At 33.8% G+C, this 17,845-nt stretch overlaps 1 protein-coding gene across 6 annotated transcripts in view; it reads left to right on the forward strand.

Moving 5' to 3' along the window:
• CNKSR2 (connector enhancer of kinase suppressor of Ras 2) overlaps positions 1–17,845 on the forward strand; it is a 268,980-nt gene that overhangs the window by 163,790 nt on the left and 87,345 nt on the right. For 4 of the 6 annotated variants that reach the window (XR_012916031.1, XM_012784627.3, XM_020285002.2 and 1 more), the window contains 2 exons: positions 11,332–11,421; positions 13,013–13,227. Coding sequence is in view for 5 of the 6 variants with exons in the window: in XM_012784627.3 (XP_012640081.1) it covers positions 11,332–11,421; positions 13,013–13,227 (305 nt within the window). In the remaining variant the exon portion in view is untranslated. The remainder of the gene's footprint in view (positions 1–11,331; positions 11,422–13,012; positions 13,228–17,845) is intronic. The other 2 variants (XM_012784628.3, XM_020285003.2) reach the window with 1 other exon arrangement.

A 17,845-nucleotide genomic window follows, 5' to 3' on the forward strand; every position in this document is an offset into this window, starting at 1 on the left:
AATTTTCTAAATTGTAGGAAAATAATTTCTAAAAATTACATTACTCCTTCCAAATTCAAGAATTTGATTTCAGGCAAGCAAAACTAGTTCTGATTTTATATGTTGTTTTATATTTACTGACACTATAATGAGCATGCATTTACATAGGCATTGCCCTGACAGACCTTAGGAAAAGACTATTAGAGTGTAAAATGAGCAACAATGTGTATGTCCTTTTAAAATCAGAGATCATAAAATAGGCTTTACTTTCCTAAAAAGATAGACAAAAATAATTTCTGGAAACACAGGAACCAGTAGGGGAAACAACCTAGGTTAGTAGTTACTAACATTGGCTGTAGCATCAGCCATACTTGGTAATCTTGTCTGCCATCTAATTACTTCAGTGTGACCTTAGGGGTGTTACTGTAGGCCTCAGTTTTCTCATTTGTTTAATGAAAATGATAATATCTGCCTCATAGAGTTTTTGTGAGAATTTAATGACAACACCTTATAAATTGCCTTAGTTCCCAGTAGGTTAGGTATTTATTTTCATTATTGTCATTATAACATAGAAAATTTCATGTGAAAATAGAAAGGGGGAAAGATAGTATTAAATCACTTTAACTATTTTGTCTCATTGCTCAGACTTCAAAGGCAATGGTTCAAATTTGATGACATCAGTTGCTTGGCAACTTTTCAAAATGGTAATAATTCCCATCAACTGTTCCTATTTGCTGTTCACAGACTCCTTTCCCTTGATATTTCATCATAGCACATTTCTATGCATGGAAACATGCTAAAAGGTAGACACAGTTGTCTGAGTCCCTTTGTGGCCATGAGTGGTCATATTTTATATGAACAAGAAGAAAACATTTTTTTTAACAATAATATCACGGAACAGTATTGGTTTGAAGATAGGAATCCAGACATTTTCTGATTTATTGAAAATCCAGAACTACACAAAAAGCACATGAATAAATGCAAGTTGGTATTTTAGAAATGTTTCTCATAAATGTTATTTGCACACATTGTTCATTAAGGGAAATTAATTTCTATAACATTACACCAAATCATTTTCCACTCAAGTGGTTGGGACACATGAAAACCAAATACCATGTTCCTTTTAACCACATGCATAGCAAACAGCTTGAATGACTTATAGCAATATGATGAAGGGCCTATGGGCAATGACATCATAAACTAAGTATTATCAGTGTGTAAGGATAGCATCTGTAGATTCCAGGGTTTCTTATTATACTTCAACACTGCCTTTCTCCTTATCTTACAAATTCATTCAGTCTTTTGGGCAGTTAAATTATAATTAGCAGCATTATTTCAGACATTTCTTAAAGGATCAAATATGCACAATGCATTCACACCTCTTTTATTTCTAAATACAAGCCTGCTCTCTTTCCCGTGTTTTTTTAAAAAAAGTAATCTTCCTTATCAGGTAAAAATTCAGGAATTCTTATTCCTTTGACTTATTTAATAAATTTCATAAGGACTACAAGTTGGTTAGCTTCACAAAATAGTTTTGAGCATCAAGATGATGGTCATAAGGGACCACATAATTGATGGAAAAGCAGTTTGGCAACATTTTGATGTAGAAATAGAAAATGGTGTGTTCCTAATGTAAAAATTACAGTAATCATCTAGGGAAGGCACACTTTCATAATTTGTACAATTTTACTGATGAAAATAGAAGAGCATGACATGTGAGGTCAGACAGACCTGAATTTGGTATCACAGCTTGGTATTTAACAGCTGATTGACCTTGAGCTTAATTGAAACTTAACCTCCCTATACTTTTGTTTCCTTATCTAAAATGGAATAGCAATATTACTCATAGTGTTTTTATGAGGATTAAATGAGATAACATATGTCAAATACTTAGCACAGTTCTTGCCTCATAGAAAGTGCTCAAGAAATGGTGCCTAGATGGTATAATATAATATTGTTGCTCACAAATAAAAATGTCCCGAAGATTTTCAAGTGCTGATGGATCAAATCAGCACTTCCTCTTCTCCCTTTACTGAAGGGACTCAGTAAAGGACAAAAGGGCTAGAAGTATACCCTCTTGTTTGGTTCCTCTACCAAGACAATAAGCATCCATTTAAATTATAGCAATTAAAAGAAATATGAATAGAGCTTTTTGGCTTCTTTTGGTTTGGTTTTGCAAACCAAAGTAGAAGGAAGAGCATTCAAATAGTAACACTTCAAACTGCCCTTTTCCAAGTCTTCTTAAGCTCCACTATAGAAATTATCAGCTTACATGCTGGCCAGAAGGGTCCAGTTACAACCTCTCAGCATCAGAAATCTGAAAACAATTCAGCCCCTACACCTTTTTTAAGTTCTAGATTAGTTGCTTTTAAAAGAAAAGAAGAAAATAATCTGTAAAATAAATAAAATAGTTGGAGACTTTTAAAGTAATGAAACCCAGAAAGAAAAGATCACTCTGAAAGAATTCAAGATATTAGGTATTGTATAAAACAGTAAGATCAAGAAAAGAACTTTTAATAAAGTTCCAGAATATTAATATGTGGATAAAATGGAAAGATTAGCAGGCCAAATCTACAAAGTTGATGCAACTATGAGAGGGGAAAAAAAAAAAAAAACTCTTTACATGAATTAATCAACAAAAAGATATGAACTAGATGAAATAGTGCCCCCTTGTAGAAGAATGGGAAAGCCAAGTATAGAAATAGTGTAACTCGGTGATTCTCATCTGGGGTCAATATTTCCCCCAGGGGATGTTTAGCAATTTCTGGGGACATTTGTGGTTGTCACAGTGGCCGGGGTTGGGGAGGGGTGGTGGTAGCTACAAGCATCTAATGGTTAGAGGCTAAGGATGCTATTAAACATCCTGTAGTGCACAGGACAGCTCCCAACAATAAAAAATGATCTGGCCTGAAATGCCAAGAGTACCATTGTTGAAAAACTCTGTCTAACTTATGAAGAATCAATTTACAGATAAATTGAATACAGAAGCAGATATTAATACTAGAAAATATATGTCAGAGACCTTGTATGACACAGGGCTGATTGCCTTATTATTTTTAATTCAAAGAACCTAGGAAGTTACTGCTCTGGAAAGATATACCTACATTTATTCACACTTACCATATTCTCTGGGCAGAAGTAGTATAGGTTGTGAGTGTTTGGGATTACCTAACCTGTTCTGCAATAGAAAACCTAATCATGCTATCCCCTGGAGCAGGAGGCAATACATTTGTTCCTATTGAAATCAGAATACATTTTCCCATATGGGAAAAAAATGTAATAAATAGCAGCTAGGCGAAATTTAAATAGAGCTGTTCATGTTAGCTTTCAAATCACAATATGGTTTAAGTAATCTAGCATTTTCTTAAGTATGTTCTTCAGATCACTAGTTCTGAAAGAGAATCTGTAAAAAAAAAAAAAAAACGTTATGTGGTTAAATAAGATTGGGAAGTTTTGCATATTTTATCCCCCTCTTGGAGATTAATAAATGCACATTAGCATACTAACAGCTTTGAAAGTCTTGTTGAATTTGGGTTAATTTGTTATTTCCCAAAAGTGTTTGTATATTCAATCAGGTTTTTCTGGGTCACATAATACTTATTAACTTCCCAGTGGAGCTAGTGTTTGATGGAATGCATTTTGGAAAATATTGAAATAGACTTTTGCAACTCCTTTTAAAGACTCAAATACCAATGATAAAATTTCTTTGTGTTTTGAGTTCCAAATAGCTGACTTACAGATAAGCATTTGGAAAAACCTCTATTCTTAAAGTTGAAGCCTGCCCAACAGTTGGCTTGTTGGATGTTATCTTCATTCTTCATTTTTATCTTGCAGAAAGCCAGATGTAAACCATTTTCTAGAGTAAATCTTATTTGTGATAAAAGTCCAAACTAAAGTAGTAAAAACTAACTAGAAAGATCAGTACATAGTGTTCTGTACTCCAAGCTACTTGTGGAATCACTGATATCACTGCAAAACAATTTGCCAGAACTCATGGAAGACATAGATCCCTGGGGATAAAAAATGTCAAGTGTAATATTCGGTATTGTTCAAGAAGAGATGACTAAAAATTATACACTGATTATTTTAATGACTAGAGACATTTGAGCAAATAATTAAAATGATATATAGCCATTTAAAATGTACATATGACAACCTAGCATTGTTTTATTAGTAACACATCATGTCAAACCAATTTATTTTTCTTCATTGTTAAGGCACTGCACTATAACCACAAAGTTGCACCCACAGTTTATGCTCTAATCTTCCATTAGTTCTTTGCATAGCCTTAAGAATATTTTGCAATAGTTGCAAGCTGGCAACTTGCAGATATGTATAGGCATATACTTTTTCTCAAACTCTTAAGTGAGAGGACATTCAAACAAAAAACAAAAGCAGTAATCATACAAGTCATTAAATTATTTTGAATAAAAATTAATTGGATTTTTGTGTAATGCAATGGTCTTGAATGATTCATCACTGATGAAATTTGATGTAGTAGAAAGAGCACTGGGATAGAAACCTGAAAGTCTGTATTCATGGACTGACTCCATGGATTATGTGTGAAATCCTAAGAAATTAACTTTGGTGGGTCTTAAGTTTTTCATCTCTACCTTTCTTACTAGTGACTTGCTAGCTTCACTAACAAATATGATCCCCCAAAGAAAAATAGGTGAAAGGAATTGTAAAGTTATTACAAGATTTCATTTATTTTCAAATGAGAATCTTCGATTGATAATCGTTGTCATCTTTTTGTACTTTTCATGAGAAAGGGTGACTGTCTTCCATATGTTTAGTATTGTAAGACACTGCTTTACTAATTTTTTAAAAAATAGATTGCTTTAATTTGCAGTTCTTTAACTTGAGAACTGCATAGTTTTAACCAAATAATATTTTCATGTCTATGTAATCTTTTTTGTCTACATCTATATTAATGTTGAGCACTGCAAGGAGCCGAGTATTTTAGCGTAGCTCATTTTATACTCACCAGAACCTTCAGAGGAGGACCCAGAACTATTTTGCCACTTAAACAGTATTTAAATCGTCCTTTTCCATTCCTACCATACCCCTCTAATGTAAAGGAATTGTGTTTATGCACAGTGGCAACATCTCAACTAAGAAAAACCTGTCTTTCTGAACTCCAATGTGTATAGCTTGTTCCTTCTTTTAGTGGAATGTTTACAAAAGGTAATTTGGTTCAAAATATGATTAGCCTTAGAATCAAGTGTTAAAATTGCCGTGTAATTTTTTTATGCAGTTCAGTATTTTCTCCTTCAACAAATCATTTGTTATTTCCCACTTACAGCATATCTTTTTTTGTAGTTGAGTAATATTCCATGGTATGCATATACACATTTTATTAACCCATGCTTGTAGCCCTGGCTTGGGTGAGGCAAAGGCATTATATATAACCAAAATGTTTGCACCTCCATAGTATTCTGAAATAATAAATAAACAAACAAAAAAACAAATAAATAAATAAAGTGTAGATCACTTTTACAAACCAGTAGGAAAATACACAAACAAGATGGAGCTTATTGTTGGAAATGAGATTTTAATTGGTTTTGTTCTCCATTAATGAAACAGAAAAGATTTCAAGTCAATGAATTCAAAGTTTGTATTTGATTTGTATTATTTGTAAATCATTAAAGCCAATGCTTAAATAATCATCACACTGAATGTTTACAACTCAATTTTTCCAAGCTCTTTTATCCAGAAATGAATTTTTTAAAATATGGCCCTAAACATCAAAGTGCTCATTCTTGCTTATTTTATTGGATCCAGATATGTTACTATTATCCTTTAAAAATTACTGACTTTCCATTTAATTCAGTTTACTTCCTCTTTAAATGTGTGATTCTCTACCTTATATAACCTCAGGATGTTTTCCTAGAAATGCAGTCAACCATCTGAAAGTAATTTTTCTGTCTGGTATGTGGGGTGTTTGATGGGTGTATGTGGCAAGCATATAGCTTAACTATACTTACTATACTCATTTTCATCAAAATATTGGCTAAAATATTCAGAACAGATGTGTATATGTATATACTTTTTCTCAGACTCTAAGGAAAGCTTTTTTTGTGAGCATTAAAGGGTATGTCAGACTTATGGAAAAATTTCTTTGCAGTTTTTTTTTTAAACCTTTGGCAACTGTAAGAAAGACTATTGCTTCTCAGGTGCTGTTTATTACCCTGAAACTTAATGACTTTAGCATGTTTTGAGAGAGTTTTTAAAAAGCGATACAATTGAAAAAGGCAGCAATTCAGTGGTGTTTCAACACCTTGGTAGCTTAATATAGGAATGTTTCTAGATAAGAAATCAGGAGGCAACTTCTAGTTATGACTTGATTACCAAACAGTTCTATAAGGCCCAATTTGTTAGAAAAATGAAGAGGGTTGGTCAGGATGACATATTGCCTTAGAAGGAAGGAAGAGGGATGAATGGAGGAGAATGGAAAGTTGGAAGGCAGAGGAAGGAAACTATGAAAATAGAAACCAGTGGTATAGCTTGAATCCTTTTTGGTCCAGTGTCTGAGGAAAGATCCCCATTTACTTTCTTAACAAGGAATCAGTTAAATACAGAACAGTTACTGTGTTTAAGGCACTGTGCTAAGTGCTGGAGATACCACAATAAACAGAAATGTCTATTCAATCATGAAATTTACATTCTAGAAGTGTGACAGATTTCAAGCAACTAATGTAATAAATACTTATTTGACCCTAATTGGCATGCTATGAAAAAGAACTTTGAGAGTAAATGAGAACAAATAAAGAGAAACCTGACCTAGAATAAGATGTCAAGAAGTGAGGAAATGGCATTTTTCCTTAGCTCTGAAGGATGCATGTGGATTTAGGAAGAGAAGAGGAAGGAAAACTGGAGGAGTACAGAGTTTTGGGTGCTGGGTGAAGAAAGTGTTTCAAGAAGGAAGGAGTAATCCTCCACGGTAATGCTGCCAATAGATCAGAAACGTCAAGGGCTCTGAGAATTGTCTGTTGGATTTAACAACATGGAGGCCCTAGTGACCTTGATAATAGCAGTTTTAGTGGAATAGTGGGGACAAGAGCTTAACTGGAGAAGGTTCAAGAGAGAAGAGAAGGAGAGGAATTGGAGATTGAGAATATAAAGATTTCTAGTTTTCCTGTAAAGAGGAACAGAAAAATAATATTGTAGGTAGGTAGAGGTTTATGTGGTGAAGAGAATTACTTTTAAAAACAGATTGAGAAAAAAAAAAGAAAAAAAAACAGATTGAAGAAATTATAGCATGTTTATGTGCTAATGGGAATGATTGAATAGAAAGGGAAAATTTTATGATGCAGGAGAAGGAAGGGAGGATTGCTCAAGGGATGCCCTCTGGTAGGTCGTAGGAAATAGGATCCAATGAGCAACCCAGTAAATTTGGGATCTCTCATGTGTAGCATCCTCTCATTCAAGCATTCAACAAAAATTTAATCAACACCTGCTCTGGGTCAGTCTTTGCCAGGGAAAGTCATAACAAAGATATGTAAGACCTAGTTCCTACCAAAAAGTAAAGAAACGTATAAACACACAAATACAATGTAGCATAGTAAGAACTATATATACCAAAGGCACCAGGAAAAGGTTAAGGGAACCCAGAAGAGTGAGCAGTTAACTCTGCCAAGAGAATTATAGCATTTCTAGTATTACTTAAAATGCTTTATTATCTAAGGTAAAAATTAGTTAATTTTCAAGCAATTCTATATATTAGTATTAAAACATGCCAATTTTAAAATATAGTAATATAGATACATCACTATAAAATTCTCCATCATTGTCCATATATTCTTAAAGTTATAGTTTGTGTTTCATTTGTTTAATTGCAAGTGAGTATAGTTCATAATTCTCTAAAATCTACTTATCAATTTCAGAGTAAAATTCAAACAAAATCCAAAAATATTTATCTTTCACCTTCACTACATTTATTAGAATACAGTAGGAAATACAGTGTACAATTTCTGCCTCTGTGGATATGACAGTTAGAAAGCTCTAGATGTCCAACAAATATGAAAAGCCAAATAACAAAATAATGGTTATACTCTGAGGCACTAGCACAGAGATATCACAAAAATTATGATAGGGTACCAAATGAACTCTACAATTAATAAATGCTCTATGCTTAGAGGAATAAAAGATTACTTTAAGGTGAAATGGTCAGCAAAAATTTTTCACAGGCTCTAATCCTTGTTTTCTTAACTGTATTCTTGATTCATTATTAATTTTCATCATGAATTAGTGATCTTTACCACTTCCAAAGCTAATATAAGTATTATTATGTAAGGACATCTTAAAATCTTCCAAATTATTTTTCAGAGATTTATGATTAATTTATGTACATTTACATAGGAATGAGTCAAATGTATTTAATTTTATTAAATCAATTTTTATTAATGCTTTAAAAAGTCATATGAGCATAAAAATACATATATTAATAATGTATATTTGATTTAATTATGACTATAATGCTTATAGTATTCTTAGCTTTGTTTTTTGTTTTGTTTTTTATCAACAGCAATATAGCATCAAACCATAAGATTCTTTTTCCCTTTGAACTGTGCTATCTTGTGAAATTAAAATACTGTTATATGCACGCAGGAGCAAACATATTTCCAAGCTGCAATCAATGATCTGTGTATTTGGAATTAGAAATAGTTTAAGCCATGCATGGTCTGTTTTTCAATCTGCCATGGACTGCTGTTTATATTAGAATGTTACCTTATGTTATTAGTTTAACTATTTTATTAAGTCTGTTTTAATATTTTGGCACAATAAAAAAGTTACAAAAAAGCAATACTTACAAGCAACATTATTTGTTATACCTAAATCAATAACTTTACTTTTTAAAATACTTATTTTTATTTGCATTGCTAAATTTATAGTTTTATAATTAATAAAAACAAAACCTTGGTGTTCTCCAAAAGTAAATTTCATTTTAAGACTTTTTGATCTCAGTTTTTTTTCCTAATTCAATATATTTTCTTTCAATTTTATATTAATAATATACAGTATAATTCTGTTAAAAATCACCCCTAGAAAAGTCAATGTTAAAATCTTCCACAAAATTGTTCCTAAGGTTAATGATACAGCCAGATATATCAGGAGCTTAATTACGTGCTTCAATGACTTAGCTCCATTAAAATCTCAGAGATGATCCAAAAGACAATTATGTATTTCATATTCTATATACAAAGTATGTTTCTTCTTGTTGTTTTTGTGCATGTATATTTGACTCCAAACAATCAATCAAGTCTTTGAAAAGTATCAAACTAGCTTTTTTATGTATGACATATAGAACAAGTAAAAATTAACTATTTATTTATTGGATTTTTTACTTTTCAAAATATTTTCTTGGTGACATGTAGAAACAGTGCTAGAGCTGTTAACTGCTTCAGTTTCAGTGCCTATATTGAAATGGAATTTATTTCTAAAACCAGACTCTAGAGAAATAAGTTGTAGGTATTTTTAAAATATAGCATTTATAACATTGAAAATCTGGAGGACTGGTTTTGCAAAGTTATAGAATAGACATGGCAAAAGGAGACCTTTCCTCAAACCCGTACCTCACCATTGATGGGCAGAATATATTGACTTGGATCATCTCACCCATCTTCCCTCTGTGTAGAAAGAGCAGAGATAAACTCCACACGAAGTTTGGAATCTGAAGTTTGGATCGTTCATAAAGTCATTTGCACACCTTGGAAGGAAGCCATTAAATAAATACTACGTTTTTGGCTCACTAATAATTTTATCATGTCTAGTTCATCCTCAGACTTTAAAAGGGCCTAGCAAAATGTACTAAATAAACTGTATCCCTGTACATAATAAAAAGCCATGAGATTGATACATTTGCCTTAAGGACAGAATTAGATGTCTCCTAACAGAATTTTTTTAATACATGGTGTGATTATACTAATTGATCATGAAACTTAGCTGGGCAAGGAGGGAAGTTGAGAGGACAGAAGGTGACTGAGAGATAGTGAGAAAATGGTAAGACAGGTAGATAAAGGAGAAAGGATTGTTGGCTTGGAGTACTATAGGGAGAATGCAACAAATATAGAAGGTGGTAGTTGTAAAGTGGGATATTTGGAGAAATTACAGCCTTTGCAAATGACAAGATTAAGAATATAACCACAGGAATGGGTACAGGGGAGATAACCTTAAGAAACTGAGAGGCCAGAAGATCAGAGTGAATGTTGAAATCTTCAAGAATTATGACAAAAGTAATATTTGAGTGCCCGGGTTTGAATCCTGGCACTACACACTTACCAGTGTGTCCTTGGACAAGTTATGTGACCTGTCTTAATTCCCTCATCTGAAAAAAAATGAGAATAATGATAGTATATTTCTCCTAATTATGAGGATTAAATGCTTTAATACCTAATAAAACTTCTAGACAGTATGTATGGCATTTGGTAAATGTTGGTACTGTTATCATGGTCATAATAATCATCATTATTTTCATGATCCAGTCCTGTGTGAGTCTCTGCTTTTCATTCATTAAACATTTATTAAGCACTTGTCTCATGCCATCCTTTTAAAACTTTTGAATAATTTTCTTTGGCTGTTTTGTGCTTCAGGAATTTCAGGTTGAACAAAAATAATACACTGCAGCCTCACCAAAAAGTTATTCTTGACATCTTTGCCATGAGTTCTCCTTGCTAAAGTGAAATGTTGTTTAGTAGGAATACAGACCCAGAGGGGAATGGACAGGCCAAAGCAAAGATTACTTGGATCTGTAAACTAGATATGCTCACAGTAGCAAAAGAGATGCTCAGGGGCAGACCAAACTGTAGGCCATGGAAGAGAATCTGGCCATATTGCTGAGGCATGGTCGTATCCAAAATGTATGGTGATAAGAGTTAGGAGGCAGTAAAGATATGAAGTTAGCCTTGTGGTGGTCCAATATGAAAAAATGGGTCAAGTTAAACACAAGGAGCTACCATCTTGGAGGTTGACTATCCAGGTAGATATAGACACTTGGGCATTAGGAAATAAGGCAGAGATCAGTTACTGAAAAATGAAGTAAAATCACTTAAATAATTATCCTCTTAGTAAAAGACTATACTCTTAAAGTCTAGGGCTCCTAAGAGAGCTAAGCTAGGCTATTCTTTATCAATTATAAAAAGTGCCTTAAGTTTGCATGATCACCTGGCCAATTGCCACAGGCAGTTTCACCTTCTGGCTCAAAACACACATTTTCTCCATCTGCACAAATGCCAACCATAATGTTGCATAAGAGTGAGTGTGTTTTGTAGACTTTAGCTAAAAATTAGTGTAAGTTTAAGCAGATATGGGGAGGAAAAACAATGTGATGTGAACTTTGTTCTCTGTGTTTAGGCAAGCTACGACCTATATCTATGCCAGTGGAATATAATTGGGTGGGGGACTATGAAGATCCAAATAAGATGAAGAGAGATAGTAGAAGAGGTAAGTGTTCTAGAATTTCAGTGTAGGCTGGGTTGTTTGAACAATGAACAAATTTAAATGTTCTTTGCATAGATTGTTATGGCTATAGTAGAAAACTTATTCTGCCATTGACTTTATTGTACAACAAAACCAAGCCAGACCAACGTTTGACTATCTTGACCTATTATTAAATAGATATCTTCTCTGAATGCTTTCTAAAGGATTCAGGGTAGATAAGTACAGTGCAAAAAGTGAACATCTGATTTTTATTTGAAAGTTTATATTTGGAAAACAAAGTCAGAAGTGTGAAACTGCATAGAAGAATTAAGTTCAGTGAATAGGAACAGTTTGTCATCAGTCCCCATTGGTCTGCAATGCAACTTCACTGCTTTGTATTGGCATAACTTCAAAATGAGAATTGAAGCACATGGGTAAAGGTTCATAGAAACTGGGCCAGTGACTCTAATGAAAACCATATAGAAATGGAAAAAAAAAATGCCTTGCTTTTTTTTCTGTTCTGTTTGCTGTTCAGGGTTATCTTCTTACGTGGGGGTGGGCTACTCTTGAAGTATCTACCAAAAGTAAGTTTTTATGTTCACTTATTCTGCTATTGAAGTGAGCAGTAAAGAGAGCAACTGCAGGTTTCGCTGCTAAATGGAATTTGACCAAGTGTGGATATGATAGCCCCAGTGGATCATGCTGCTACTCCCATTTTCTGAAGTAGAGAACTATAAAGACATAGATGAAAAACAAAACAAATCAAAATAAAAAACTATTCACAGAACCTAAGCTCACTAACTTTCCTTCATGATATGCTTGACCCATTTGCCTATTAACTCTAGCCAGTGCACAGAATTTATTTCACTACTCCACAGATCCACAGACTACATGGACAAGCAAGCATGAATATCTGCTCATTAGTTTTCTTAATACTTGTTTTATGGAGTGAGCATTTCTGAAAATGTTGATAAACACAGGAACGTTGATAGATTCTTTTACATCTATGTATTCATCCATTTTCCAAGCTTCAATTTCTAATCTCATTTGTTTTATAAAATAAATCAAGAAAAAAATTAAAAGAAATGCTTAGAACATGTCATCTCTGAGTCACTCTTTTGGGACTTCATATTATAGTGACATCTTGGGATGGGGGAAGCTACATGAAATACTAAGTGCTGACTATCAATTTAAGCATAGATTTCCTGAACTAAGTTTCCTGACCATTGGTTTGTAATGTGGGCTTTAACTTCTCCAAAGATTCTACCTAGCATACCATAGGCCGGTGTTTGTCATCAGGCTTTAACAGAATTCCCCTGAGGGAGCTTGTTACAAATTTATGAGCCACACACCCAGAATTTCTAATTCAGGTTCTGCAGGTGATTTTAATGTAATTAAAATCCAGAGATAAAACTTGGAGAACTAATCTGTAGGCTGTCTGTGTCTTATTGTTCTATAATCCCAAATAATTAAGATCTTCTATAATTCACTATATATTTTTTGGTTGAATCCAGTTAAAGTTCTGAAATGAAATTTAATAGCACAGTTGGGACAAGAATGGTAAATTTGTGATATTTGCATATTTATACTGGTGTATTTATCTCTTTTTATATAGAAAACTCTCTACTTCGATATATGAGCAATGAAAAAATTGCTCAAGAAGAATACATGTTTCAGAGAAACAGCAAAAAAGACACAGGGAAGAAGTCAAAAAAGAAGGGTGATAAGAGTAATAGCCCAACTCACTATTCATTGCTACCTAGTTTGCAAATGGATGCATTGAGACAAGACATGATGGGCACTCCTGTGCCAGAGACCACACTATACCATGTAAGTAAAATTTCAAAGACTCTTTGATACAGCTTTTATTGGGAGACTAGCAAATGACTCTTTTGGATAAATTCCAGATTATTTTTAGTGCATTTCCAGATTATCACAAAATAGTCTAAAGTTTATGCCCTTAAAAATGATGGATTACTGATTTGTTTTTCAGTTCGTATGTTCAGCGAGTTCATATGTTGTATCAAGTTGTATTTGAATGAGATAACCTACTATACACAAAATAGATGGAGAACAATAATTAATTAGCTGATTAATCATCAGTGTGATAATATACAATAAATGGATAGCTGTAAAATTCAATAATTAAAGGTAGAATTTTTAGTATATTCATGATCTGCTTTGAAAATGAGCATCTACATGTGCTAGGCACATAGAAATTGGAAGGTAGAAATTGGAAAACAGAGCACACCACTATATGGGGAGAAAGACATGCTGAGAGTCCCAGAATAATTCAACTACTATAATGGGTACAAAATGTATAGAAGGAACATAGGAGAAAGAAGACCTTAACATTCAGAGGAAATGAGAAAAGCCTTCAGAATGGGAAGCATTTGAGTGAAGAAAAAAGATCAATAGCAGTATTTTAGTAAGAAGGCATATGCAGGTATACCACAAATATGTGACAATATGGCATGTTCCAGGGACTTTACATGGCTCAGAATTAATTTCTGATTTATTAAAAATTAAGGGATATTGTGTGAGGAAGGGTCAGTAGATGAGCCTGGAGACATAGAGATTAGATCAGGAATTTAATGACAAAGTAATTTAGGCTCTTTCCTGCAGTAAAAAAGAGCTGTTGAAGAATTTTGAGCTGGGGGCTTGCATGATCAGATGGCCTGTTGAATCTCTCTAGGGCAGAGCGTCATTTGAGAGGTCAGAGGCAGGGCCATTAAGTTCATGCCAGATGAATGATGAGAAATTAGAACAATGGTCTTGTGGAAACTGAAAATCTTGTTAGTAAGAACATTCAACTCACAAAATTAACCCATGTAAGGTCATTTGGGCTAAAAGGAGTTTGTTGTACCAACAGAATTATAGCTTCTTATTAGGAGCCCTTGAAAAACATGGACTACAAGTTTGTACATAATTTGAACAACTGTGCTTAATGCTTAAAGTATCAAAAACAATTTAATCTGCCCCTGCTGTAGAAGGTATACAATCTAATTATAAAAAGGTATATAAAAGATTTAATTTATACTTGAGTTATTTTTCTGAATAAATCTTTTAAATCATCTACTCATTCTATAGCTCTCATGAAACTAGAGTGTAGAAAAATATCTTTCTTTATTTGGATTGGAGTGTTGTTAGCACTCCCAGGTGTGTCATTCTCTCCCAAGCCTCCCAAGTCTCTTTCCTTTCCAAGAGACTAGTTCCCATATCAAAACCTGCTCCATTAAATGACTGACAAATTATTATTTTTTCAGACATTTGAAGTCAGTCTGAAATTAATACTCTCAGCTGTTTGAAGGGGACTACTTTTGTTATTACCACTAGTCAGAAGAGCTGTAGGAACACTGAGCTTTCTCTAGAATCTGGTGTTCCAGTCATAAGTAATAGCCTGAACAAAGATTTGAAGAGGAGAGACAGCTAGCTTATTAGAGAGGGAATTTAGTAGTAACAGATAAAGCTGGAAAGGGAAGAAGAGGCCACTTTAACTCAGAGCATATAAACTATTAAAGAGTTTGGATTTATCCTAAGAGGAATGATAAGCCATTCAAGGCACATTTAAACATGCAGCCTGTTTCATTCTGTCATGCACATCCAAACAGGTGTATACTGTGTGATGAAAAAAAATAGATGAGTCTTGTGGGTTTTGAGTTATTAAATTAGGGAAGACAGTAAAAAGTGAGTCAAAGTGATAATCAAGAATATTGTATTATCTAGGTATATAAATTGTTACCACCTTACTGAAGGGCATTATTTAGTTATGTACATCAAGAACCTGGTCTAGTAATTTCACTTCTAGAAGTTTACTCTAAGAAAGAAATCAGAGTCCACTTATGCCCCCTACTTTTATGATGTATCCTAAGTCTGTAACATGATATTTCCCAGATAGATGATGTTTATCCCAGCTAATTTTTAACAGAGGGCCAGCACATAGTAAGGAATATTAACCTTGGGGGAGATCCTACCTCATAATGCTGATCCACCAATTCCTGAGTAGAAGGCTGGGTACTTCCTGACTCTGCTCTCAGGTTTAGAAGAAGCTAAATAATTGGTAGCTTCCAGGTACGTGCCGGATGCCTATAACCAATGTTCAAAAAGAGACCTTTCACTGGTGGGGTTTTTACTAGACTCTTAAGTTCCCTTGAGGACCTCACCTTGCACTTATTTAGTACTTTCACAGTTATCAGGGGAGTTTCCACATTTGTTATGTCTTTTGAACCTCACAACAACCCTATTTGCAAATAAGAAAACTCAAACTCGGAAAGGTTAAATGATTTAAAAGCTGTGTTGCAAAAAAAGTGTAAGTGCTGTTGTCAGGACTGGGGCCCAAATTACCTACTCCAGGGGTCTTTCTACACTCTACCCTATTGCTTCATGAATGGTAGGCATTCTATACACAGAGGAATTTGTGCTTTAATGAATAAATGAGTGCATTTTTAAAAAGTTTGATTTCAAAAACTGTTAGTTAATATGAGGATATGTTAATGTTAATAACATTTTCAGTGCCTGGATTGATTTCTATCCAGATTTCTCTTTTGCTTTATGTTACTATTTTTAAATTAGGGAAGAAAACATACAAAGCTGGTGCTGTTATAAAACACTAGTAGTTATTCAGCATGATCTATTGCTGAGAAAACAGAATATTACAGTTAAAAATACTTGGACCTTAGAGACAAAACAACATATACCTAAATGATAGCTTTTTATATTTCACCAGAATGTTGGATCTTTTTGATCTGTTTTTTCACATTTTCCATAAGGAAATGATTTTTCCTTATGTTAAATTTTCCTAAAAGCATAAGATCAGTATCAATATGTAATCCAATCACCTTCATGAAGAACCACTAATCTTAATTTTTACCAATTACTCCTTTGGATAATATGGCCATTTTTAATGGAATAGGACATAAGTGGAAGAGGACTGTGAAGATGGAGTATGGGGTTTCATAGGATGCTATCTCTGTTGTAATGCTAGCTCGATGTAGTCCAAAGACTTTAAGTTCAAATTTAGATAAAATTTAGTACAAATTTAATAACAAGATAATGTCAGCATTAAATACCCTTAAACAACAAACTAAAGGGTGAGTGTGCGAATGTGTGGTGGAGGGGAGAGGTATGTAGTGTTCCTTACAAGGAAACATAGATTATAATCCCCACTATTTTGAAAAGCAGACCAATAAAACTACACACAGCAAAGCAAATATTGTTCGGCTTCAGTGTTTGACTCATTCCTCTTAGCAGTTACAGCAAAAATGTTCATGTGATGATATAAAGATTTAGAAGCTTATGGAATTGTAAAATATACATTTCTACTTTTTGATTAATTCCACATATCTGATATTCCAGTTTATACATTTTTTTCTTAAACTTATCTAAAAGGAAATCATTCACTACGCTCTAGCTACCCTAATCATCCACCAGTTCTTTGCCACCTCTTTCCTTTTCAACATGCTGCTCCCTCTCCTTAGAATGCTTTTACCCCTTCACCCTTCTGTCCCCCAGTGAACTCCTATCTAAACCTGAAATCACAGAGCGACCTTCCCTGATCACTACCCTCTGAACTCAATCAGTTATATTCTCCTAGCACCTGATACTTTTCCTTCAAAACCTTTGTTGTGATTTTAAATTATATATTTATTCATGTGAACATCTGCTTAATGTCTTTCTTCCCTGTACATGGCAGGACAGGCATGTCCATGTCCGTGATGAGCAGGGACAATTTCTCCATTTTGTTCAGCACTACGGTTCAGCACCTAGTATAAATTTAGTTCCTTACAAGTTTTCAATAAAAATGTGATGATTAAGTGAATTAATGAGTGAATGAGTGAATGTGACAGAGGAACTTCAGTGCCTTTTTCGGTGTCTTCAGCTTGCAAACAGAGCCTCCCTCCATGTCCTATGCCAGCCCTACAGGGGCCAACCATATAATAAGATTAACTCTCCCACACCCCCCATGCCACCTCCTCCATTCCAGCTTAGAGTTTCAGTTCTAGCTACTTCTTGCTTTCTTCTTTCCCTGCCATCTCATTACAGAGGCCCCAATATGCCCATCTGCCAAGCATGTTATAGCATTTTTCAAAAGAGCATAAATTTATTTTATCTACTCACTGATTCTGTCTGAAAATGTGGAAATTGTTAGCTACCAAAGCCCTCATCTGACCTGAGAGTATATGAAGAAAAGACAGCTGTGTGTGTGTGTGTGTGTGTGTGTGTGTGTGTGTGTGTGTGTGTGTGTGGTGTGAGTGAAATTCAAATGTAGTAAGAAAAGTCTTAGATAAAGAATGATTGAATTATTCTGATCTCATCTTTAAATCTTATAGGACTTATTTTTTCTTAATATAATATGCCTGTGACAACTTGCTCATTAAAGCTACTAAACTAAATTCATATGCAAAATAATCATTTATTTTAAATCTATATGCTGAGATATAGAATAAGC

The sequence above is a fragment of the Microcebus murinus genome, chromosome X, assembly GCF_040939455.1.
Source record: "Microcebus murinus isolate Inina chromosome X, M.murinus_Inina_mat1.0, whole genome shotgun sequence".
In the NCBI taxonomy this organism is placed as follows: Eukaryota; Metazoa; Chordata; class Mammalia; order Primates; family Cheirogaleidae; genus Microcebus; species Microcebus murinus.